Source organism: Pelobates fuscus, chromosome 8 (assembly GCF_036172605.1).
Source record: "Pelobates fuscus isolate aPelFus1 chromosome 8, aPelFus1.pri, whole genome shotgun sequence".
NCBI classification, from domain to species: domain Eukaryota; kingdom Metazoa; phylum Chordata; class Amphibia; order Anura; family Pelobatidae; genus Pelobates; species Pelobates fuscus.
In genome coordinates, this window is record NC_086324.1 from 19,016,981 (window position 1) to 19,044,807 (window position 27,827).

The 27,827-nt window shown below is 38.0% G+C and overlaps 1 protein-coding gene across 1 annotated transcript; it reads right to left on the reverse strand.

Moving 5' to 3' along the window:
- Positions 1-1,180: 1,180 nt before the first annotated feature.
- MAP3K19 (mitogen-activated protein kinase kinase kinase 19) lies at positions 1,181-27,309 on the reverse strand. The gene is made up of 14 exons (XM_063429388.1): positions 27,135-27,309; positions 24,976-25,155; positions 23,473-23,664; positions 22,941-23,089; positions 20,793-20,908; positions 20,495-20,616; positions 17,161-17,245; positions 16,235-16,313; positions 15,539-15,789; positions 14,023-14,063; positions 11,290-13,452; positions 7,223-7,357; positions 5,685-6,382; positions 1,181-1,390 (listed from the first exon to the last, which is right to left on the reverse strand). Exons 2-14 carry the CDS (start codon positions 25,150-25,152, stop codon positions 1,327-1,329), a joined length of 4,272 nt encoding a protein of 1,423 aa, XP_063285458.1. The 5' UTR covers positions 25,153-25,155; positions 27,135-27,309; the 3' UTR covers positions 1,181-1,326.
- Between the last annotated feature and the right edge of the window lie 518 nt (positions 27,310-27,827).

Consider the following 27,827-nt stretch of genomic DNA (forward strand, 5'->3'; position numbering starts at 1 on the left):
TTGATCAACTGTTGCCCGTCAGGAATTTATGGGGCATGTAGTTCAACAATTCTGTTCTTCAGATAAAAATGATCAGAACTGACTGCATCTTAAGTCTGTAGCATTTACCTGCTCTATCTGCTTACTGACCACTCTAATCTCAATTTTGTGAGTGGGCTACAGTAACCTACCACCACATATATGTGCATTCTCTGTTCTGGCTCCTTCACAAAATCCTCTTAAGGAATCTTTGATGTAGGACCTTTTAGTATGCATACACCCTACAGGAAAATGACTTTAGCTTAATCCCTTAAGGACCAAACTTCTGGAATAAAAGGGAATCATGACATGTCACATATGTCATGTGTCCTTAAGGGGTTAATGTGATCAGTAAGAGGTTTAGTCTTCTAGCTGTGTAACTTCAAACCAATGCAGCTATAAGTATTTATGTGCACTAAGACCAGGACTGGGAAACATTTTGCATTATAACGTGTAAAAAGACTCATAGGTTTTGGTGCCATAAATGTGCCCCCCATAGAGGGATCATATAGTGCCAGGAAAACAAATCCTTTTTCCTGGCACTATAAACTCTTGGAGAGTCCTCTCCCTCTGCGCTGAAGGGGTTTAAACTCCTTTAGCCACTTATCTTAATCCAGCGCCGGGCTCCCTCGGTGCTGGTGATCTCTCCTCCCCCCGCTGACGTCAGCTGCCGAGTGGAGCTGAATGTACATGCGCGGCCAGAGGCACGCGCATTCAAATCCGCCCATAGGAAAGCATTACTCAATGCTTTCTTATGGGGATCTTATTTGACGCTGGACTCCGTAAGGAAGACAAGCGTCAGATAAGTGCGATATACTCAGTGTAAATTGCAGAAGCAGCCTCTAGTGGCTGTCTGGGAGACAGCCACTGGAGGCTGGATTAACCCTCAATGTAAATATAGCAGTTTCTCTGAAACTGCTGTTTTCAGCTGCAGAGTTAAAACTAGGTGGACCTGGCACCCAGACCACTTCATTGAGCTGAAATGGTCTGGGTGCCTATAGTAGTCCTTTAAGTTGAGCGTTTCATGAGGGCTATTCTAAAAGCCATTATGGAAGTATATTGCCGTCATTATGTAAGAAAGAACACCAATTTCACAATCTTGTTGTCCCACCAGGGGGAATCGCAAAGATCTGATTTACAAATATATGTATTACCACTTTATTAAAAAGTTTATTGTACAATCTACAATTGTATAATATAAGATTAGAATGATATGTGATGGTGAATCTAAATTTTGTTCCTGGAAAATATTTTTATTTTTTTTGTTTGGTCTGAAAAGATCATTTTGGCACGAGTAGTCCTTTTAACTTATCTCCTCTTGATAAACGAGTGTTGCAGAAGCTTTTCCGCAGAAGGACGCTCGCCTTGGTCCCTGTGGATTGGAGCAAACAATTAGTATTCATTGTGGAAATGTATGTGAATACTTGGTGTTTTGCAAGCTTTTGAGACATTTATGATGTGTAGCCTCCCAAACAAAAACACTTTGCCTGAGTTGTCTATGATTTCTGTAACATATTGGTGGAGATTATACGCCCTATGAAAATCCCAAACTGGCTTCAAGTTCAATATACCTCTTGCCTGCCACAGTTCAACTGTTTAGGAATAAAAAAGATTAGTTGCCATTTGTTTTGTGATTACATAGTCTAAAATGGGAACCGCAAAAGTTAGGCCAAAATGCTATAACTGGGGAAAAAAAGATGAATCGCTATTTTTCTAACTTGGCTTTTGTGCCCTTACATGACCAATTCCCTGGTCAGTTTTCACATTGGTGAATAACCTTTAAAAATGAAATTTCTCAAACTCTTTCGGGGTTTAGTGAATAGTCCTTGTATATTATATACATTACCATGTTCTACAGATAACACTAGAAAGTGCAGAGGATACAGATATTTTAAGTATTGATACGAATATTAAATCTGGGCATATGCATTGTTATTTATAATCTATCTTTATACAATTATTTTATTTCTGGGAACTCCTGCATGGCTTCCTGTTAACAAAATCTCTAATATGTTGAGGCAATTTTCCAAGGCATTAATTTTATAATGAAATTGTTGTTAATGTGTAAAACACTGGTAATATTTTGACATAACTTAAATTTTAACACACTACCATAGGCATTATGTCAACCTATAAATCAAAAAGCTTTTAATATCTTGTTTATCTTTTTTGCATTGCAGTACATTGTCCAATAATGTTTAGTAGACAAATGTTTTCAATAGTTGGTTCCTGTCGTGTTTGGTTTTCCAAACATATTAATAATCACTCACTTAAACAAGTTATTTTTGTTGGGGCATTATACCTATATTCATCCTTGAATTGGTTACCTTATGTTTTGTGTACTTATTTTGCATTATTATTATTATTATTATTTTTATATATATATATACACCTGGGCTACTTCCAGGCTTTCATTTTATTCATGTAAATTGTCAGTAGGATTCCCTTTATCAGTTAGAGCTATAACAGAGGAGTTGTGAATACCACAGTTTAATTGTTTTGTTTTTTAAAAACTCTATCCCCAATACACCTTCAATAAACTTGAGTTAGTGTTGGCCAAGGCTATTCTGGTTAAATATAATAGTTTAGATATCCCATAATTTCCTGCCCACATGGTCCAGGAACCTTTGAGAATCCTGGGTAATGTGTGTGTGCAGACGTAAATAATTTGGAAATGTTTGACACTGCGGTGCTGCAATTATAAGCATTAGTAATTATCGCAGGATAAAGAAAAATGAAGACACCATGTTCTCTTAATTGTATTTTTTCACAAAAGCAAAAGTAACCGTAAAACCTTCCCAGGTTAGGTAATTAAATTAGTATCATTAAGTTGAGTTCTGTAGAACTCTTCTTGTTTTTGTATCAGGTTCCAGGTTAATCACAGAGAACACTGACCGGAATGCAGTTTGAGTTTAGTTGCCGAATTCCATTTAACACCCATGGAGATCCACTGTGAACTCGAAAAAATATTCTGCTGTCTATTGCCATAGCCTATTCTAGTGCAATGATTAAGATGCTTCCAAAATTATTATTATTATTATTTTATTATTTATATAGCGCCAACAAATTCCGTAGCGCTGTACAAAATGAATGCCTTCTTAATTATATAAGTTCAATCATAATGGTTGGGCTTTTGGATCAGAATAGATTTAAGGTTAATTACCTTTAAAAAAAAACCTTTAATCTTGGCCATGCCACAAAATGGCAGCACTAAGAATGGCCATGCCGCAAAATGGCAGCACTAAGAATGGCAATGCCGCAAAATGGCAGCACTAAGAATGGCAATGCCGCAAAATGGCAGCACTAAGAATGGCAATGCCGCAAAATGGCAGCACAAAAAAATTCACTTAAATGAAAATTAAGGTAATTATGTTGCGGTATTAGTTATTATAAGCAAAGTTGATCCAAAATACAATGAAGCTTAAAGGACAACTGTCATCAAATGTTCATTTTTTTTTTTAGTTTATTATATTTATTGATATATTTATGTATATTGATTGCCCCAGACTCCACTGTCAACCGACCAACTGCTGCTCAACCTAACTTTCCTCCTGCTGCAGTTTCACACAGAACAATCATAGCAGCAGGTAAGTTAGTTTGAGCAGCAGTTGGTAGCGAATAGTCTGACCCAACGACTGCTCAATTAGAAGAAAAGTTAAATTTTCAAATAAATCACTATACATCATTTTAAAATATCATTGTTACATTTAATGTAATAAGCGTTTCGAAAACATAATGTTAATATGTGACAGTTGTCCCTTAAAGCACACTTTACATGAGGTTTTTGTTTTATTCAAATTGGCAAAGACAGGTTAGTAACACTCACTGTTGGTAAAACATTATTTTTCAACATTATTGTGTAGGACTTAATACGTACGAGTAGCACTTTTGACTGCGTTGGCAAAGTTAGAGGTTTTTAATTAAATCTTGGTAGTGCTAATCTGAACCTTTTGCAAAAAAAATCTGTAACTTGATTCTTGCTATTAAGATTCTCTGTGCCATAATGTGAAACATTGGTTTTGTGCTCCGATGGAGAAAGTTAGTAGAAAGGTTGGCTGAATATGTTGGGAAATGGAATTTACAAACACCTGTACTACAAAGTCTAGATATTAGTGACTTTCTCTCAACTACATTTGTGGACGAACCATACAAGTGAACTTGTATACTTATCTGAAATGATTGTAGATTCTCTTAAATTTCTTAAATGATTTTGTAGTAATGTAACTAATAATTGCTGATAAATGACTGTTTATGATATTAGACCTGTACATAACATGATTTTAATCTGTTTCCTTTTCCCCAACTCATTTTCCAGTTGTAAACCCCTTTTACCTCTTTCCTGTGTTGTGGTATTGATATGATGCATATTTAACTTACAAACTTGATGGGTACAAATTCCAGACCTCTTTACTGTCTATCATACAGTCCTTTTGAACCTTCTAATCATTTTCCATGAACTCCATACTTGCTCCAAAACCCGCTTCTGTCACACTGTCCCTCCTGCAAGATTTTGTCCCACCTCATGATCTTTCTCAATCAATGATTTATTTTATTTTTCGTGTGGTAAATCCCACCCCATGCATGCCTCCAATGTGTCCCCCGTCCCCCTATTCCTTGTCCTTTTCTCAGTTGTAAAGTAGAGAATTTAGAGGTGACCTAAGACTGCCTCCTTGATTTTTATAATTTAGGTTTTCCATATCATATTTTTGGATACTTATTTTAAAATTAAATATTATGAAAAATACTTGCATTTTAAAATATATATTTTTTTGCTATTTTAATGTTGAACACATTTTTTTTTTAAAGTTTATTTAAAAAAAAATAATTTGGAAAAGTTATTCAACAATAACAAATTGAGGCCTTTGTTGGAGGCAGAATTGATTATCATTGCAAGAGAAGTAGTATATTGACATAGGGGAATCAGGGAGCTTGAGCGGATAGAGGAAGTTTATAGTCATAGAAATGGACAGACTATAATTTTCCTAAAATGCACATCACAAATGTGACTTATAAAAACTAATCTGGAGACCTAGTCCAATACTGCTTCTATAAACCTTTATTTCTTCTGTCTCTAGGTTCACCTGCATTGTTGGAACCTCAGCCACACGTTGACCTTTCACCTCGGTAGCAACGTGTAAGTACTTACACTATTTGCTAAACATAATTTTCTCTCTGTATTTATGAGATGCAGACAGGGCATCTTTCAGTGAAATTCCAACACCGTCAATGAGTATTTCTTTAAGTGCTTTAAATGCTTTTTAACTATACAGACAATGCACGTTTCAACAGAAATTGACACTTTTATAAATTAATCTTTGTAACTCCCCCCAGCCCCTTAAAAAAAAAAGTCACACATACCTGGTCTTGTTAGCTCCATGGAGCTAAACTCTAGGTTCAGCAATTGCACAGAGCTTCTGCCTTTCAAAGACTTGTCATTGAGCTGCTTTGCTAAGGCTTCAAACTAGATCTGCAACACGTTTTTTAGATAAACCTCCAATAAAAATGTGTGTTCATTGGGGTATATCTACCAAACAGAATTTTTTTTTTTCCATTTATTTTATTTGGGATGGAAGTATCCCTTTAATGTTCAGATACCAGCTTACTTTTTCCACTATATTTTTGACTTCATATACATTTGTGTGTGTGTTCTGCATATAAAAACTTACCTAGTTAAGCATAAATCCACAAAGTCTCTCGCCCTTTTTGAAAAATGGTCTGGTAAAGTAGGCATGAGTCCTTTATTTGCTCCTATGTAATACATTGCAGCCATCTTGTGCATGTGAGCCAGGGGTGGTTTTCCTGTTGCCATTTCAAACACTGTGCAGCCAATACTCCAAATATCGGATTTCTCTCCATGTCCAGATTCGTTGATTACTTCTGGAGCCATCCAGAAAGGTGTTCCGTGCATAGATATTAACACCTCGCTTCGAGTCCCACTCATACTCAAACGAGTCAGGCGTTTTGCACATCCAAAATCAATGAGTTTTAGAACACCGTTTGGCATTAGCATGACGTTATTTCCCTTAATGTCTCTGTGGATGACCCTATTGTTGTGAAGATAGGCAATACCTTGCAAGATGTGCTTCGTATATCTACTAATTACAATTTCATGTAACGGTCCAAATCGTTTCAGTATGCTAGATATTGAGCCTCCAGGTACAAACTCCATGAAAATAGTCACGATGTTGTCTTGTAGACAAGTCCCCAAATATCCAACAATGTTTGCGTGTTTTAGCACTTTCAGGAGTTCCACTTCCTCCTGGAGTTTTTTATATTCCTTCTCAGCAGTTACATGGTCCGATGCATCTAAAACAACTTGTTTGGCAGCTATTAATTCTCCTTGACTAGTCAGACCGCAATATACCTTTAAAGAAGTAGACAGGTATTAAAATTAGTCGCCACATCTTAATCCATATGGTGGAGACCATTTATGACCAATTGGCCCAAAATTCTAATACAAAGTCAGTATTTACCCTGGTTAATGCCTAGAAATGCCAGCTCTCTAAAGTACTTTAACTCAGTGGAGGCTGGTCCATAAGGGTAGATGGGGGTGCTACTCCCTCTCCCCCCCCCCCTTATTTTTGCAAGAACAATCAAATCTTATTGTAACGATAAGTGTTGACATGGACCTGGAGTTGAGTACATGGGAGTTAGGTGGGCATAGCCCATCATAGTGGTGCCCTCACCATCTTTCAATGTCACCAGCCACCACTGCTGTAATGAGTGATCGGTCACTGGTAGATTGGGGAGATTACCGCTCCTGGGCAGTCCTGCACAATGTGAGATTCAACTCTCCCTCCGAACATGTATACACAAACTAACTTTCACTTTGTATTACAATGCAAAGTTACATCTTGCCCTAAAAATTTCACTTAACTGCCCCTTTCATTGGTGGCTAGTGATGTCGCGAACATATAATTTTCGGTTCGCGAACGCGAAATTCCGCAAATGTTTGAGAAGCGGGCGAACCGCCATAGACTTCAATGGGCAGGCGAATTGCCTTAGGAAGAGGACCAACCAATCAGGAATCTTACTCTGTAACAATCTACCTCTCGAACATATCGAGTGTTTATTATGTACATTTGTGTACAATTCCACTAGAGGGGTTATTTGCTATTCTTCTACACTCACCCAGTCTTCACTACAACCGGTAATTTGTGGTTATCACTGATCTAGTAATATTGTGTATGAAATGATTAATTACCGTTCCATATGCTCCTTTGCCCAACACTTCTCCCTTGATCCAAGTTATTCCATCGACATGCTGGCTGTATTCACCAATATCTTCAGTAGGGTTTAAATTGTTGGTGTTAGAGTTTAGACTTTCTTTTTTGTTGCCCTGTAAATGGGAGGGGGAGAGAGCAAATTAACTATTATTATTATTATTATTATTAGTAGTAGTAGTAGTAGTAGTTTAATAATTTGTTTTTGCTTTCTTAGGTCTGGCGTAACCAAAGAGAACCTGCATCATGGGATGATTTGTATTGAAGAAATGTAGCATTTTATTCTGATCTGTCCAGGACTGTATTTTAGGATGGAAAATAGCCGCCATACCTATAGACGAGGATGAATCTATGGTCTATTTGAAAAATGCTATCTGAATCTATTTTTAATTTGCCTTTTATAAACTGATGAAACAGTTGAAGAAAAAGTTTATATTTATTTTTTATGTATTTCTTTCAATACTCAAAGTGAAATTCTATGCAATTCTGTTAATGAAAGCTAAAAAAAATTCTATCATTTTTGTTTCTTCCACTTAATTTAGACTGCCTTGACTTGGAAATTCTACTCCCTTCAAAATATTAGATGTAGAAATTTGTAACTAATTTATCAAAAAACATGTCAGCTTTGTTGAGATACTGTTGGCTTTTAAAGCAGTATTTATAAACTTGGAGATCACTGCTAAAACTTAATCTCCCTTGCGTTTAGCTTGTTTGTGATGTTACAAAGAACAGGTCTCATGTATGTAAATCACAAATAAGTTACATGTAGTCTGCTTTAAAAGCAAAGTCTCTGCCCACTCCATACTGGCTGGTTTAAGATTCTTACAGTTTCAAATATGCACATTGACAATGCTTTTAACTGGCGTTGACCTCATGCATTCTCTAAAGAAACCTATTCTTAAATTAACGGGAGGCAGTTTCCTCATAATGGCAAGTAGGTTTTTCAGAAAAGTAAATATTCAAAAAATAAAAGTTGCCATCCCCTCCGTGAATTTTCTTTTAAAATGAGGATTGTCAAATTGTTCTATTAGAATGTTTGTTGCACCCTTCGTTTATAGGGTAACGGACTAATGGACGCATTGGATTCTCAGGATGATATGATTTTCTGTGCCTCTGTATGACTGATAATACTGCACTTGATATTATCTATGACGATTGCTATCCCAGATTAATTCTGCTCTATCCTCAATTTCAGCAATGGCAAATTAATCTTCATAATAAAGGGGATGAACTGATTTGCGTCTGTTTATTTTTAATATCCATTTATGATTTATCATTGAATGTTTTAGAAGAATGGCAAAGCAAAGATTGTCAAAACTGTGAGTGTGCTCAAATTCCCAGCATGTTACAATTATTCGCAACAAATATTGTCTTTATAGGAATAGTTTTTCTTTTGTTACTTTATTACTTTATCCATTTACGTTTTGGGGTCATCGTTTGAAAAAAATTAAATAAACTCTCAAGCCATAATCAACATGCCAAAGTCAAGGCCAACTCCTCACTGGCTTTACAGCAATCCCTGGTGTCCAGTGATGGGAAACCTGGATTCCTTCCCCCTATGCAGGTGACACAGTTGATATGATATGCAGAGTTTGCCAGCATTACACTCTGCCCCCAAATAATTCAATAGGGGGCTGCAACAATAAAAAGGAAAACGGAAATTCTGGGGGTCTTTTACCCCCTTAATTTTGCTGAGCTTGGCCTCGTTGGTCTAGAAGTTGAGACTCTAGTTGTAAACTGGCATCAATTATTGAATGTATTTCATTCAGAACCCCCTAATAGTGTTAAAAACTGTCACTATAGTCATCTCGCACAAAGCAGGCAAATCTATGTCCCAAAGTTACTTCATTGTGATTTTGCGATTTGACTGCCCCATTTAAGCCCTTGTCAAAATGCAAGCTTAACCTGAATTGTAGGAGGGTATAAATTTACAAGCTGCTTCCGCGGTAAGAGGTAAAATCCTTTCTATGTAGTCTATTCAGCAGCTTTACAATTAAACAATAGCAAGAGTTTTTACCACTTTATAAACCTTGAAATTGGAGTGAAATTTTGCATTATTGCACAGTCTGTTTAAGTTAGAAGCTTGTAGGAGCCTCCTGTGTGATTAAAATTAAATTAACCGAGCAGAAGATAAAAATGTGCGGTCAGATATGATTGAAAATAAAACCATTTTAACATGCAAGCTGTGTGAATCACAGCCAGGGGATGTGTGGCTAGCGCTGCGTACACCAAAACTACAGTGATTTAACTCCTAAATGGCAGTAACACTACACGAGCATGACCTATATACTAAAGCTGCTTTGTTAAACTAAAGTTGTTTTGGTGCTTAGAGTATCTCTTTATCAGCTTTACTCATATTTACCAAGTGTCTACTGTTCACTCACATTGATGCACTTGGATTGGTAGAGACTTTATTTAGGAACACAGTAAATTAATGGCTGTGCCATGTGTCTACTAAGAGGCCAATATTTACTGCAAACTTGACCCCCTCCAGTAGAATGACCATTTAATCACCCAGGACTGCATACCATATGTGTCTAGGTTAATCCAGAATTGGTCCCATAAATTGACCCTAAAAGGCTTATGGACTACAGATAGAAATAAACTTTCGGCAAGACATTTTACTTATGCAATTGATTGTAATGTAATTAGCACAAAGTAAAGCTAACATTGCATTAGGAAGTACTACAGCTAATTTCTGATGGCTCAGTTAGAAAATAATTAATTTTCTGCTGTAAGAGTTTATTACTGTGGAGAACTGCTGAGCTTTTTTTTTTTTCTCCGACCGCTAAATTAAACACATTAAAAATCTGACAAGCGGTGTCCGTATCTAATATATCAGGCTTCCTTTGCACTACTGATCTTCACATTTCTTGAAATGCACAGAAAGCCTACAATGGTAGAACTTTGCAATGCCTGGATTAACTAACATGTTATTCAATAAAGGCCTGAGCGTGAGAAACCTGGCCTTGGCAAAGCAGAGTGCCGAACTGCCGATGAACCCAACCTCTATTCATCGTTCCAGCACTGGACTTGGCTGGGAATGTTAAGAAATATCTGTGTGTTAGGTTCCAGTTTCAAGTCTGCAGTAACTGGTGCAGCTCTGACTGTAATTAAACCCTATGCAGAATTTATATTCTGTTTTTATTTGATTTCGTACTATACAGCCATATAACAGTGCTGCACCCAGTGTGTGTGCCCTGTTCAGTTAGTTTGTAGGAGTCCATAAAAATACCCTTTTTGTTTTGTTTATGCACTTGGGCTATTTGCATTATAGCCATTGTTGCAGCCGAGCAGTAGTAGGGATTTGAACGCAGGGCGTACATGCCATAAGGCATCTGAAAATGCAATTAAATTGATAGAAGCAGGCTGCTACCACCAGGGTTTAAAGCAGTATACTAAACCTGGGTAACCTACGGATGCAATAAAGCAGATCCAAAATGCTACCGCTAGAAGGGAAACCCCAGATTGCTGCCACCATTAGGTTCACTGCAGCTCTGACCCTGTAATGAAGTGGTTCCCAAACCAGTCCTCATGTCATGACCAACCAACAATCTCAGATTTATGTATTTCCCTTTTTTATTCCAATGAAGATAACAAAACTTGGACTATTGGTGGGTCTTGAGGACTGGTTTGATGCAATGCTTTCCTATTAAATTTTGCTTGACGCTGGATGTCCTCAGTGTGAGGACATTCATAGATGTTTCGCAGAGTCAAACTGCCACTGGGCACAGCCACTAGAAGCAGTTTTAACACTGCAGTTTCTCTAAAACTGTAATGGTTTACATGGCAGGGTTACGGGAACAGGGGCAGTGCACCCAATGAGATGAAGTGGTCTGGGTGTCTATAGTGTTCCTTTACTTGGGCGAAAGTTTGTATGTCAAAATGGCTACTTCTTGGAACGGGTGGTCTACTACACAAACATGAAAGAACCACTACATCTACAAGTGTACTTTATGTACCATTCTTAGCCGTTCTCTGCCAGTTTGTAGCCCCTGTGATCTTGGTGGATAATTTCTATTAGTTTTGGGTTGATAGTAAATTTTACCTCTTTCACGCTTGAAATTTCTTCTTCAAGGTCAGCATTTTGGCTATGGGACCTTAATGTTTCAAATGCTACCTGTGCATTTGTCAATGTTCTGTATAAGCTTGACTCTTTTTCATCAAGGGATATCATTTTTTGTGCTAGTTGTGAGAGAAGTTCATCTGTCTGTTCACTCTCTGTATCGGTGCTGATATCCTCATCATCAGTTTCAGAAACCATGATTGTGTGTTCTGGATCACCTTCATTTTCCATCAAGTTATCTTTTAGAGTATTTTCCATGTGGATATTGTGGCTTGCGTTTTTTAGTTTGTTAAAAGCATTTTCTTCTCGAACTTCAGTGTACACCTGTCTAATTAAATCAGTCGGTTTCTCATCATTTATATCGATGAGGTCTTCATCATTTTGGGGTAAGTCTTTTGTTCTTAATATTTGATCATTTTGACCATCCTTATTGTATTTTGTAAGGCTTCCGCTGGACAGAACTATTCCTTGTTGACCACTTTCATCTTTGGGCACTTCTTTGGGTTTTGAATGCTCATGCTGGGCAATCTTTTCATCAAAACCTTTACTAATTTCGATAACCATCTGAGCAAATTGTGCATGAGAGCTCCCATTTATACTTAACGAACCTTCTATTGTAGCCTCTTTAATTATGGATAAATCTGAATATTTATTTTGTCGACCATTCTCTGTAGGTATTACATCATTATTTGTATTAAAATCGTTGTGTTTTATTGCTTCAATATGCCAATCTGTTCCAGAAATGATCACCACATTATCTTCAATTTTATTTAGAACATCTGTCACGGCCTTCTCTTTAGTCAAAGAGCTTTTGCGCTTCTGAGTTAAAGCAGAAGAACTCTTCTTGTTTCTGGATTGAGCTTTTTTCTGTATTTTTGTTTTGCTGTCATTGGCACTGAGAGACCTAACACTTTTGGACACAAGGCTTCTAGTTGATGAAGTAGACTCTCTACACAAATTACTGTCTTCTGTAGACAACTCTTTGCCACTGGAGTAAAATGATGTCTCAAACATTTGATAGATACCTGGACCTTCATTTTGTGGATTCATTTGCACAAACATGTCAGGATACTTTATATTCTGAAAATCTGGGGCTGTGTTTGCTCTGGCGACACATGGCTTTGATACTTTAATTGGTGTATAGAGTGCTAAATGTGTGTAAGAACGTTTGCTATTTTTGTCCAAGTTAATGTTCTCTAGATGGTGGGCTTTTCTAAAGTTTTTGGAATTAGTTGGACTAGTAGCCATAAATTCCATAGAAGAAACAGATATATTCTTTAAGCTGGTTTTCTTGTGGTTTGAAAGAGGTCTCTGTTGGTTCTTCAAGAAGACATCTGACGCAGATTTATTTCTAATCTTTTTATTTTTCTTTGTTCTCTCATTCTCCTTTTGGGCAATTATGTTAAAACTGTGGTTAACATTATGGGGCACACTACTTCTGTTCCACCTTCTCTTTTTCTGAGATTGCTTAGCTGAAGAAGACCTCTGCTCTTTTGGAGATTCAGGTTCAGAGAAGGTAATATGCACAAAACCTACAAGATCCTGTCTTGGTGTTCTCAGAAAATCGGGTTCTGTTGTCTCCTTTAAAACACCTTTCCCATCAATTGGTTGGCTATCAAGTTTTGTTTTGTAATTATCAAATATTTCATCTGCTCTGTTTTCTTTGTAAATAGGTAGATGACCAGAATCAACCATTTGTTCCTCAAGGACTATTTCTTTGCATATAATTTCATCTTCATTTGCCAACACTTTTTCAGTGGATTCCCCAGGTCCAGCAATTGTGTCCATAAAATATCCTTCAGAAATGAGTGACTGGTTGAATTTCTCATCCACCGATAAAGACATTTGACATGATCTACCACTATTATTATGTTCCAAACTTTCTGAGATAATCATACTCTCTCCAATGCTGATGTAAATGAGCTCTTTAGACATGTCATCTGGGTTGCGTGCTTGTGCTGATTTATGAGAATCACCGTGAGAGCTGGACAACTCTAGTGCCGGGGATTCTAAAAAAGATTCAGAACTTCTCAAAAAGGTTGGCACAGCGTTGGTGACTTTAATTTCATCCATTGTTTTGGCTCTGCTTTTTTGCAGTGGACTTAGTCGGACACAGCGAGGAGACTGGCACAGAGAAGAAGGACCCTAAAACACCAAAGGAAACAAATGTAAATTTGGTTTAAAAATAAGTAAATTTTCTACTGTGTCAATAGAACATCTGACAATTTTTAACATGTCTGGTATTTTTTTTTTTTTTATTGGACCAGGAATTCAAAGTTTTAAGTAAGTTTTAAAAATGTTCTATTTTAACTGCATTTGGTGTAAATTTTGCAATGTCCATGTCTGTCCTCCACAATTTCTATCTTTCCATTTATCAGAAATAGAAAAATAATGGAGAACTCACTTGATTCACAAAACACATTTTCAATAGTTTATTGCTGATCTACATATCTATAAATTAATGTAGCCTAAAAACAGGAATTAGTAAGTTTAGATCCTAATTGCAAAACAGATTGTTTGGAAAAAAAAATAAAAAATCCCCAACTCTGCAATCTGTCTAAAATACTATTTTAGCCGCCGTGTTGAAATTCCCTAAAGTTCAGTGAAAGGACCTGTTCAACTTTTCCCTGCAGGCTTATTTGATATCTACATGCTTATGATCCCACATATACTATTACACTGAAACATTTGCAGTTATGCAATATATTGACTTACCCTCATGGTTCTGGTTCTTTCGGTGTCAGGTGACGTTAGCCCTTTAAAACAGAAGGGAGAAAAAGCCTTAGCACATCCATCAGGGAAAAACAATCTGGCAGGAATGACAAATGGAATTTTCTGGAACTCTCTAAATCTTATCCCCATTTGCAGATATATAACTCATACCTCATAAGGCGGACAATGTAACCAACCTGACTTCTCCTCACACTTTAAGTGCATTGAAAAGATTTTGGCCTTATATTCATACTGTATTTTTTGGTCTGTTCAATTATCTTTAATTTTGATTTTATTTCATTTAAAACACAAAAAAAATAAAATGGAGCTTTCAGCAGCCTAATTCCACCCCTATGTCACGCCTCCTCTTCTCATAATGTGTCTTTCAGATTGGAAGTATGCAATGTGTGTACACAACTCAGTCTATGAGAAATCAGTGCGAGCTGAGCGGCAGACACGACTCTTTCACAGCCAATCACCTTTTTCTGCCCCTTTTTTCTTACAGATATTTGTTTTGTAAAATTGAGGAAGCTTTGCTAAGGAGGCAGGATATGCTGCAGAAGAGCGGTGGAACTACCTCTGGTGCGGCCACCGTGGCTTCACCAGGGCTTGCACACTGAGGGGGCCCATCAGGTGGGCAAGTGTCTATAGAGGCCCGGTTGTGTGCTGCCGCCAGGCCCCTCTCATACCAGCAGCATGGGAAGAGGTGAGAGCCTCTCACTTCTTCCCAGATAACAGACTGAGCCACACCGGAGGGAATGGAGGAGAAGGCTAAAATGTGGACCAGAATGCATCTCTGTATGTCAGTGTGTGTGTCTGTATCTGTATATCTATCTGTGTCTGCGTATCTATATGTGTGTCAGCATTTGTGTGGCAGTGTATGTGTATAAATGAATTTTAAACGTCAACACTACACAAAAACACCCCCCAGCATGCAAATGACAACAATACATACAAACACACCTGTATTAAAACACCAACATTATATATCAACACACCCTTGCATTCAAAAACCAACACTACACACAAATTCACAGCTGCATTTCAACACCAACACTACACACAAACACACCAGTACATTCATTCACACATACTCCATACAAAAGCATGCTTACGTTCAAACACTGCTCAGAGCGAAATACAATCCTGCAACGATGTGCAAATGGTAGATCCCCAGCTGGCAAAGCATTGTGTGAGTTGTACGACAAATGGAGATCTACCTTTTGGACACCCCCGTGATGGGGGGGCAAAATAATTCATGCACCTGTGCCCTCTTTGTTAGTTTTGCCACTGCTGTAGCAAGCTGACATGTATTATTTACATTTTTTTAAGCAAAACTATGAAGATATAAACAGAGAGAAAAATTAAATTTCAATTTAACATAATAAAGAATGGTTACTCACATAATTGGTGTCTGAGTGAAACCCACTAAATCTACGATTTTATGGCAGTGAAAGATTTCTATTTTTCAAACCTAAAAAACTGGCCTGGGACATATGACACTTGGAAAAACAATTACTTTGGAATATATTCTGTTTGATGTCCAGTATATCTGTAAGTGGGTTTGTTCCCAGAGTCTGCAAGATGTTGGGCTCCGATCGCGATCCCTGCAGTAGATAACCCAGTCCCAAACCCTTCATCTTCTCAGAGATGTCATCTGTCTTCCTGCAGGAGGGAGGATACAATGTATCAAGCTTGTTGTTGCCCTTCGAGACCGCAGCTTTTGGCAGAGGTTCGGTGAGCCAGTATCTTGATAGTAGTGTTTTCTGCCTACAAATCAGGAATTATCAAGTGAAGTTTACATCTTGGTGGGGCATCACTTCGCAGATCTCTGTCAATATTTTTTTATTTTCTAAAAGACCACCTTTGGCTACTTCTAAAAGTCAAAATATGAACACTTTCCCATTTTCCACATTCCCTCTTTTTTTGTGTTTTTATCTTAAACTAATTATAAACTAATCTGTATTATGTACCCATACATTTCTCATGTTCCTTCCTGCAGAACAACTGGACTTGAAAAACTTCGATTACAAAAAAAGGTCAAAATAAACCCCTGTCATGTCACTGCACTTGAATCGAATCTTGTAACACAATCGTGCATTCTAACATGTTTGTCTGAGCCAGTTTTTCCTTTAAACATGTAGGTGTTTTAGAAAACAACATCCACAAAAACCCTGTAAACCGCAACTGAAATGTACAAAAAAACAATACTCACATTTCACACTCTTTGTAGAGCTTCTCCATGTCTTGAGCAGCTTGAGCTCCTCTTTGAAGGTCACTCATGATCCTAAAATCTGTAATTAATTACACAATTATTACATTAAGTTATATTATCAGAAAAATAAACAGCTGTATATTTCCAACTATATTTATTGACTACCCGTCAAAATTAATATAATGGACTGGTGCTTGGATAAGCAGGAAGGAAAGCTGGGACAGGATCTGAAGCTGAGATACATGCAGGAAGAAAACAGTCATAGATTTAGAAGAAAAGAATGAGACACAGGGCCAGAAAAAAAGACAGATAGGTAAAGGGCAGGTACAGACAGGTGAAAAACAGGACAAGAAAATAGCAGATGGAGGCAGTCACAGCTGGCAGAGACAGAATGGTTTTAGCCATGGATGATAGACAAAAATTAGGGCAGAGGCAGACAGAAGGCAGACAAGGTCAAGGCAGAGGGGAGGGCAGGGCAGGTAGAGGGATCAGGACGACCGATAGATGCATGAGAAGGTTGCCAGGCCCAGAGAGGAAATAGATTTGTAGGTAGTGCTATATGAGGAGATGGTGACCATGACAATGGCAGATGATGGACAGTGCAGGTAAGTGGTCATGCACATATAGAAAAAGTGCTAGAGCAATGGGATGTAAGCAGAGAGGGACAAGGCGGGTACAGCCAGGAGAAGAGCATGCAGGAGAAAATCAGGTAGCAACCAGGATATAGAGTACACCAGAAATAATCTAACTCTCAACATTCTCCAACACGTTCACTATCACAACACAGAGATCACAGCTACACTCTGTTAGAAATGTGTATTATTTACCTGTATGCCATGTGTCTATGGCCTGTATAATCTATACTTTCTCTTAATGCCCTGACTGCGTGAGTCAGATTATTAGAGTTAAGTATTGAGTATTATTACCTGTTTTGTTGTTATTCCTGGAATTAGATTTCATGTTACCAATATCTTCCTTTTCTGCCCTAATGTAGTTTTCGTCTTCATTAAGCTGTAAAGGAAAAGATGAAGATACTTTTGTTATCGATGATCATTTCCCCAGCATGCTAAATAATAGATTTTCCATTCATACCACACGCTAAATGTTTTTTTTCTACTTCACAATGTTATGAAAGAAGTTGACTGCAAAGACAAATTATGTTTGTTTGTTTGTTTATTTTTTATGATGAATCCAGTTACCTTCACACAATGATTGATAGAGTTTTCATACCAGTTTCAAGTTTGATATAGCTCAAAAAACCATTGATCCAGAATAAAATTGGATTACGAACTGAGAGGGGAGAAGGGGATATTTTCGACCATCTAAAGAGCAGCAATGGGTATTTTTTTTGTTTTCTTCTTTGGATATGGACAATTTAATCTTACTGGAATTTGTGTTCACTAGTTAACTAATTAACTTTGTACCTAGGTAGCAAAGCAGGAAATTACACAGAAGAGGTTTATTTAAAGGGCAACAAACAATGTTTCAAATCTATAAATGGGACACAACAAGAACAATGGTGGGGGAGCTCAGGCAGTTTACAAATATATATAATTTAAAGGGACACAAAGCCCAGGAGTTGACCCCCCCACTTTCTAATGTGTTGTAATACATACATAATACTGTGAAAAAAATAAAAAGGCCAAGAAGGGGCTTGAGCAATCATGATCCTCCGATTCTGGACTATGAGATAAGTCGTCATCAACATTTAGGATGAGCAAAGCTATCCAATAACCTGATAACAATTATCAGCTCTTATTAGTTTATACGCAGCTGTGAGCTGGGCCAGGCGCAGAGAATACACAGCCATGTTACAATGCTGCCACCCACCGAATGTGTACCCGATGAAGGGTTAAAAAGTATGTAAGGGTTTATAAAAACACACCTCTCTGTCTGATGAGAAATTTCACCTTCTAGCTGAAAGAGGCAAGGTGGATTGTTAGTGTAGAACTCACTTAAGAGGTTTTGCCTTGACGTGGCAGATGAGCTTACACTTAAAGGACCACTGGAGTGGTGCTAAAAAAACTCCAGCTATTTAAACGTACATAGGGATTTGGGATAGTGTGCACGTAACTTTTTTCTTTTGTCTGATTGTAAGCGCAGAGATTGCCCAAGCCATTAACCGTACATTTGTGGGGCTGCAAGGCAGAAATTGGATGGATCTCACACAGCGAAGGAAAACATAAAACTGTGACCCTTTAAGAAACAAGACTTCACCCTGCTGCAGCAATGTCCTGAAGATGTGGTTGAAATAAATAGAACAAATGGATTGGGATTTTAAAAACAAAGATATAATAAGAAATAATTCTATTGGACAGTCCTTTGATTTTCCCACCTGTGATAATGTTTCTTATTGGACTCATATAAAGTCTTCCCAATCTGTTTCAAAAGACATTTATTATTTTTTCTATAGGTATTAACTCCAGTCAGAAAGTTCCGTGGAACGAATTTCTATGACTGTTGGCAATTTATAATAATATAACCATCTGTGAAATTAGCCATTGTTACTGTGTATTGTGAAGCAGCTCCGGGCACCGCGCCAACCATCTGGTTGTACACGGCATGCATGAGCAATTATTACTCAGGACACAGGTGGCTCAGTATGTGCTGCGGGCAGTGACATTCAATACCACCATGAAACAAGGTTACTGTCACCCTGACTTTGAATGACTCTTAAGCTATGAATATGACACCAATCTTTCACAAACTGCGACCAAATGATAGATAGATGGATGATAGATAGATAGACAGACAGACAGACCGATAGATAGATAGACAGACAAATGATAGATAGATAGCTAGATAGATAGATAGACAGACAGATAGACCGATAGATAGATAGATAGATAGACAAATGATAGCTAGATAGACAGACAAATTATAGATAGATAGATAGATAGATAGATAGATAGATAGATAGATAGATAGACAGAAAAATGATAGATAGATAGGTAGACAGACAAATAGATAGATAGATAGATAGATAGACAGACAGACAGACAGATGATAGATGGATGGATGGATAGACAGACAGATAGAGGATAGACAGATAGAGGATACATAGATAGATAAATAGATACATAGAGAGATAGATAGATAGATAGATAGACAGACAGAGGATAGATAGATAGATAGATAGATAGAGAGATAGATAGACAGATAGATAGACAGATAGATAGATGCAGGACTAATATGATGATGCAAGGTATGGCGTGGGACTGAACATCTTGGAACAAATATTGTCAAAAGCTGTTTGCTGTCTCTATCACACAGGGTAAAACATAGCACAATAGAGTAATGATCTGCCAATTTGTTTTGCAAATCTTTGGGGTTTATTCACTAAACTGTGAGTTACGTTGACTTGACAGGGGGTTTGTAAAATTTAAGTCACAATCTCCAAGTTGGAATTTGTTTCCAGTTTGGTTACAATTTGTTGCCATCATCAACTCAACACCCACGTGTTTGTAAACTCAACAGCATGTGGCACCGTCACATTAAAAAAAAAAAAAAAAAAGCTGGTAAAGTCAGGCTGAGGATCATAGGAGTAATTATCCTCATTAAACCTGTATAGTGTAGATCTCTGTTCTTTTGCGTTATTTGCAAACCAATTTAGGGTTAAACATGGACCTTCAATAAATGACTTGCCTCATAAACATTAACCCCTTAAGGACACATGACATGCCTGACACGTCATGATTCCCTTTTATTCCAGAAGTTTGGTCCTTAAGGGGTTAAACAAGAAGCTAACATCACGACTACATTCCAGGCATGAATAACATATTACGTTACTATGAACAACAGATAATAATAATGATCAATGCCATTTACTGGGCTTCTGTAACAGAGGCTCTATGTAACTCCAGGTGGAAGAAAAAATGCTTTGTTACATGGTGTGCTGTCTCAGGGTGATAGGAACGAAGTAAGTAATGGTATTGTTGCTGGTGAAGGTACATAATGATTTCTTTGGCAAAGTGTCATCATGGGATATTGTAGTTCACAAACACATGCAAAGCCACGATTGTCCATCCCCGTCCTCCAGTAATAGAGGAGAGGGGTAAAACATTTTTAACATTGGAGTTGTAGTTTTAAACTAGCACCCCCCCACAAGTACATGAGATGGATACAATTTAACCTTGGTGGTTCTGTGGACAAGTCACTGAGGAAGTACAAATCTCATCTCCCATCTTCGTCAGGACTCCATGCTGTGTGACATTGTCAGAGGACTCTGGGATCTTTATATAAATATCCTAAAATGCTTACCTCGGAGCCTGGACCGCCGAGCTGGGCTGCAAGACTGATCTGCTCTCTGTTACTTGTAGGGTTGTCTAATAAAGGATGCTTTGTGTCAGGACAAAAGCCACAGAAGGCCTGATCTTCTGCATCTGTCAATGCAAATTGAAACCACACAAACCAATAACTGTATAAATACTTTATAAACTCAGCACAAATTTTTATTGTATATAAAATAAGAAACATGTTCTGAGTATCTTCCACAAGATACATAATATCCACCGTCTGTTACACTTCTTTAGACAGGACAGTCAGTGTTCACACCCACCTGGCTTAGATAAACCCACTTCGAGGGCATCTATCAGCTGTTGCCTTCGAGGGCTTTTAACTCCTGATGCGTAGCACAGAGCAGATTTCCCATTAAAATCACAGATCCGAGGATCCCTGCAATGTAAAAAAAAGGGTTTAATAAATACTTCTTTAAACAAAGCGTGCTTAAATCCAAATGTCTCCAAATGCCCCTGTTGTGTCAAATATGTCCAGGGACACCCTTACGTATGTCCAGGTGGTCCTCTTGGAACTAATTCTGGTTAGCTATTTGGGTGAAGATAATTTTTCAGATTCAGAGAAAGATTTAAATTCACTTTAAAGTAACGTTGAATCCCCAACAATTCACACACTAGTGGACAACCCTTGGTGTGTTTGTTTGGTAGGTCAAACCAACAATTCACACACTAGTGGACAACCCTTGGTGTGTTTGTTTGGTAGGTCATCTCTCACGTTGGTATCTTTTATGTAAAGTTTACTTGCTGACTTAAGAAAGTCCAATTAAGTTTTAGTTTATTAAAACAAATGACACTTATGATTGTTTATTCTATAAAGTTTAGCATTTTTTACGTCGATGTATCAATGGAGGCACGCATACTCTAATTGGATGGGCGCATTGTCTCTAAATACCTCCAACATGTTTCCCTTTAGGAGAGACAGTTCCTGTTTTGAGTTCAAATCCCTTTCTACTTTTTTTTTTTCGTTCCTGTTTTCTGGGAGCGCCATATTTTGGAGGAATGTATACAGAACTTCACATCAATAAAATGTGTAAACAGGATACTTCAGTGGTGTTCTTAGTTGAGAAAATAGACCGTTACAGCTCCATCAATGACGCCTATTATTAGTACAACTACCGCTACGCCCCAAACAATGAGAGTGTCCTTTTCTGAAATGTCGAATAGTATGTCAAGGTCAATAAGACATTAGACGTGCACCTGTTGTATTCGGATGTAATTTTGGCCATGATATGGGATTTTTCTGTTCTTGCCCTGACCTCAAGTATGGCATGGCAATTATTTTTTAAAAATACATTTTATTTTAATCTTTCTACAGTAGAGGTCACTGTGTTAGCACTGATACCCCTTTGACTACATACAAAAAAAGAAGCGTATGCTAATGAAACAATATTTTGGTACACCTAAAACTATATTAACACAAATCTGACATGCTTGAATTTCACATTTTCAATCTGTTGGCCTTTCACCTTTGTGGAGGTTTTCGCCCCTTTCCCTGATCTGTTGGTCTCACGACTTTTTGTATATGTCTAAATCTCAAACTGCCATGAATAGTGAGCCATCCCTCTCCATTCTCTCTCTAAGGTGTCCTCTCCCAAACATAATTTTTTACTAGCCCTGAATTTATACAATTATATAACAGAATGACAAGGACCTATGTTTTTGCTGTAATATTAAAGGACACTATAGTCACCAGAACAACTATAGCTTATTTTATTGAGTATAATTATTGCCTTCAGGCTTTTTGCAGTGTTTGACAGCCTAGGGATACCCCCACTGGCCAATCCTCAGATGGCTACTAGAGGTGCTTCCTAGGGCAGTGCTGCACAGTGTGCCTGACATTCAGTGTCTCCACCCTCTGCATGCAGACACTGAACTTTCCTCTCAGAGTTGCATTGATTCAATAAACCTATATGAGGAGATGCTGATTGGCCAGGGCTGTCTTGACTCTGCCAATCCTATAAAAAGCATTGTTATTGGCTCAGAACAACACTCCTGATGATGTCAGCCAAGCAAGCAGATCAGGGGCAGAGCCAGCAGCAGCAGACTACAAGTTAGACAATACAAGTAAGATGGTGGTTTTAACACTATAGGGTCAGGAATACATGTTTGTGTCCCGGACCCTATAGTGTTGCTTTAAGATCTACACTTGACAATATCATTTATTTTTGTCTGTAAGGTAAAATGTTTAAAATAAAGATTTTACAAAAAGAATAGTGAAAAAATAGTAACAAAAAAAATAAAAATCAAGTAGTTGGAATAAATATCTCCATCTTCATTAGTGGGAAGGCAAATATATAAAAGACTGTTCATGGAGAATGAAGATCATAGAACGCCTCTCATCCCAGGGGATTTGTTCTATTCTACAAAGGCAAGACATAATATTTTCCTAGTTATTTATAGTTATTACTCACGCGTTGTGTTTTAGAAGTTCCGCCAATATGTCTAATGGTCTATAGACTACATTCAGTTTATCAAACAGGTCTTCGTCACGCACTGCTAACATTAGAGGTGTCAGACCCTGCTGATTTGGCATATTTACATCCATCACTGGCTCTGCAGACTTAAAACAGAAATACAATGCGTTTAGTATTTATTGTGGTTTAACGGAGAGCACTGTAATACAGTATACATCTGTGCTGGTTCCACTCTACACATGGTGCTGAGATATATTATTAGCATAGGCATGTGACAGGTGTGCCCAGGTAACTCTTATGCCAGGATAATTTGCCCTTTCTGTCCCATGTTCAGACTACAAAAGTAAAAATCATGACTATTTCTATATACATCTGGTCACTAATGCTAATTAATAGAATTGTGTACCTCATTTTTTTAAAAAATTTGTATTTATAAAGTTCAGATAGCATGTTAGTCTTGGTGCACACCGAATGTAATGTATTGCATACGCCTGCAATTATTATTACCGGTACGATTCGTTACACTGACCAGCAGGTACTGAACAGCCTCCAGATCTCCTTGCCACGCCGCTTGTGTCAGCCTCAAATGAGGGAAGGAGGTCCTCAATAGAGCAGAGAGAAGCTGTCTTTGGATCTCCTCCTTAGCCACATGCGCAGCTGTCTGATTACTGACGTTGCACAGGGTTACGTCGGCGCCGTGCTCCAGCAGAAAGCTGACAACCTGAGTGAATTAATTGGGTTGGAAACCAACACAGACACCGTAATCAATGAAAGGTTAAAAAATTACAAATAATCTATTCTAACGGAACACTCCGGGCACCATAACAACTTCATCAAAATGTAATTGTTCTGGTGCCAGGAAGTCCCTGGTGCTTCCTTACTTTTAGGTGTTAAACTGTTCATGAATGGACCAGAAAACGAAGTCTGCTCTGCAGCGCCATTTCTCTCTGTATCCGTCCACATCCACTTTCAGAAATTCTTCGAAAGAAAGTTTCGGACTGCTGCTAGGGAGGGGCGCCGCTGATTGGCTTAGAGTGGTCAACTGACACTCTAAGCCAAATAGTAGCTCCCCATTTACAAATTTACCAGATTATAGTTTTACTCATTCTAGCGTGAATTGTTGAGAAATAAAGGAAAATTTAAATAATTAGGCTGAACTTGAAAACATAATTGACTTTTATTTCCCATTCAGCCATCTTGCCCTAAAATTTTTAATTCACTTTGAATACCCAACAATTCTCACTTTAGCGAATAAAATGAAATGATCTAGTCTCCCAAATAAATTGAAATAGAAATTCACACCAATGAATAAGCTACTCGTTTGAGAAGCAAACTCTTCTTTTACCTGAACCTCTAGGTATGACAGTTCCTACAGCAAATGTGACCTCATGAAACCAATTCAAATCATCATGAACCAAGGTGTTACTATTATTATTTATGTAGCGCCAACGTATTCTGCATCACTTTATAGTTATAGAGAGGGGTTATTTGACAACGGGTAATTGACACACAGAGGCGAAGGTGGCGCTGCTGAAACAAGCTTGCAATCTAAGATGATATAGGCCAGGCTTCCCCAAACTCCGTCCCTCCAGATGTTGCTGAACTATAACTCCCATGATTCTATGAATTAAATAGATAGGCTGAGAATCATGGGAGTTGTAGTTCAGCAACATCTGGAGGGCCGGAGTGTGGGGAAGCCTGATATAGGCGGATACATATCGTTAAGTATCTGGTCATACTAACTGGTGAGGTAGTCTGACTTGGATTCAAACACAAGATGCAATTTACCAATAACCCAAATGGAATAGTTATATTTATCATTATAACATGGACCTAACGCTGCATCTACAATCAGGGCAGCTTTGAAAAACCAAACATAAATTTAAGAAAGCTCCAGATTCTAACCCAGATAGATAGTTTATACAAGGTATCTGCAATTTAATTTGCTGCAGCTGCTGTTAGCTCCAGTCCCCATCAGCCAGGAGACCTGGGCTGGTCTATAGTGACAATGTAATGTCCCGAGATAATTTACCTCTGAGAAGTTTCCTTCGGCGGCCAGGATTAGAGCCGTATCTCCGCTCTGTGGACGCTGATAGTTTATGTACCCGGGCTCTGCATGGGAGGCAATTAGTCTCAGTCTCTCCAGGTCCCCGTTAGCGGAAGCTTCCAGAAACTCAGTCAGGGATCCCTCTGTCATCTTCAGCATCATCAGCTATAAAATGAGGAATGTAAAGGCATTTCAACGAACGCCTCCAAACCGCTGAATCCCATGTTTGAATAGTATCGTTACCATAACACAGAGTGAGGCAAATATTTTGTATCCCAGTTTACATTTAATTTAGAGGACAGCTAATACTGATTTCTGTCACGTTACAGTGTCTTAGCTGTCCTTTCCTAAACTCCGGCCCTCCAGATGTTGCTGAACTACAACTCCCATGATTCTATGAATGAAATAGATAGACTGAGAATCATGGGAGATGTAGTTCAGCAACATCTGGGGGGCCGAAGTTTGGGGAAGCCTGTTCTAGAGTGTCACACTCACAACTCCCGGCAGTGTATCCTGCATACTGCCAGGACTCTTCCCAGTATAAACCTCCATGGTTATTCACTAAAGGGTGAATTGTCAGAAATGTTAAATTACTTCAAAGTTAATTTCACATTTTAAAACTGTAACATTTTAAAAATTGGAAAAATTCTTCAAGTTAACTACGTTTTCAGTTAGTCTATTTTGACGTATAATTTGAAATGTACCTTGACTTTCTGACAGTACCCACTTTATTGAATAGCCTTGCTGTTGTGAATTTTTGAAGGTCAATAACTTGTCTTTGACTTCTAGTGTTTGACTTTAACTTGTGCACTAGGATTGTTTTAACGTGACAGTTTGAGTGTCTGTGAGATCCCGTTCTTGGCCTGTCTAAAGGTTAGTGTTAATTAACCTCTTTAATCACCCAGTTTTTGCATTCCTTAAGGAATATGTTTAGACCTCATTATGCTTGCTATCCCTGTCTCCCAGATCTATCCTACCAAGTGTCTTCTAGTCTATATTGTGCAAGTATGGGACTGCCTGACAATTTCTCATAAACTGAGCGGTCACAAAAATCGCATTGTCAAAAAGGATGTCTCTAAATTAAGTTGGTGGGTTTAGGGTAGGGATGCGTTACGGGGACTTGGGGCTATAGGATCTGTGAGTTATGAGGAACATAGGGTTAGGAATAGGGGCTAAGGGTTAAATAAAACTTAGGTGGGTGCCTGTTTTTATGTTGCAGTGGACTGTAACTCCCACAATCCTCAGCCAAAACAGATGGAGGCTAAAGTAGATATTGCAACAGTGTCTGTTTACTATACATTGAGTTCATGTAGAATACTGTCTGATAACGTGCAATGATTAGCAACTCAGCTGCGAATTTGTTTGTGTGTTGGGATGGCAAGAGAGTTGAAGCCCAGAAATTAACGTTTAGTCTATGTCTATCGTGTGTTGTGTCAATGTGTGTCTCTATCTATGGCTGTCTCTCTCTATTTGTGTGTCTGTGTTTATATCTTCATGTTATTTTGCCTTTTGCTTGTGTGTCTGCCTCCGTCAGTCTGTTGGTCTCTCTCAGTGTGTGTATATGTTTCTTAATGCCTCTTTTTTTTGTCTGTATGTACATCTTCTGTCTTTGTGTCAGTGTGCATACCGCGGTGTGTATTTATATTTCTCTGTCTGCGTGTGCATCTCTCAAACGATACCAGGACAACACACGGGGGAATGAGGCAAAGCGAATGTTTACTCAATATTTATCTCTGATCAGAAAACATACTAGAGTGACTAACTTATAAAATACAAATTATTATGATACTAACTGTGCTTATTATACAAGCTGTATAGCATTACATATGCACATAAATAAACTGTCAACATTCCCATTATAATTGTATAGTGTTAATATATTGAATTATCTTTACAGCTATGGGTAGTGCTATGTATCAACTCAATTCTGGGGAAACGTTGTCGCAGTGTAGCAATGAGCATGAACACTCCATTGGTTTCCACGGTAACTGCTCCATTTACAGAACTGTATCCAAGAATTGCTCCACATACTGAACACAACTCTCTATAGGCCTGCTTAACAGAGATATTTACTAAACTTAAACGTATTGACCCGAAGATTCTTAACAGAAGACCTGATTCAGAGCTTTGGTTTGAAATCTCACCTGGACTTCACTTGTCGGCTAACGATGACAGATAGGGGACCAGCAGTAGGCCTCTTTGATGGAGCAAGGTGTCAGCTACCCATATCAGGGGCGATTAAATATCCGTATCTCGAACTGTATCATAGCTAAGTGTGAATAGCAAAGGCTCGAACAAGTGTGTCTGAAAAGCAAGAGCAGAGAGCCAGGGTTAATGAAAGGACTCTAAGTTTACAGCAGGCTGCTAAGGCAACCGGCAGTCAGCTGAGCTTGTATGAATGTATCAGGGGAGGGAGGGAAGGGCTTGCTCAAATGGATTGTGTTATTTACACATAAATACAAGGTCCACACAATGATCTCAGCTGCCAAAACAGCCTCACAAGATGTGAAAATGCCTCAATGTTATATAATATACCTTTGTTAGTATGAGCAATCCATTGCAAAAGAAGAATATTATATATATATATATATATAGTATGTTACCACTGCATTCATCTTAATAAAAATATATATAAAAAAAAAAAACGACTAGAAATTATTCAATTTACACAAATTACTTTTAAAGTGATATTATAATCTTGTTGTGTTGAAAAATAAAATAAAACTGTAACGGCCAGTGTTATCAAAGCGCTGGGTATACTGCTACTGATTTATGGGTATATTTGGGTGGGGGTGCCAAGAGTTAGGGGCTGTTTAATGTTAGGAAGGATGCATGGT

Bases quoted from the DNA above. Each gene is read 5' to 3' on its own strand.
- MAP3K19 (XM_063429388.1), bottom strand. From the start codon at position 25,152: ATGATGCTGAAGATGACAGAGGGATCCCTGACTGAGTTTCTGGAAGCT. The intron at 20,909-22,940 runs GTGAGTAATAAC...TTTACATTGCAG, and splicing joins GAACTTCTAAAACACAACGC to GGATCCTCGGATCTGTGATT. The intron at 16,314-17,160 runs GTAATAATACTC...AATTAATTACAG, and splicing joins CAGGAATAACAACAAAACAG to ATTTTAGGATCATGAGTGAC.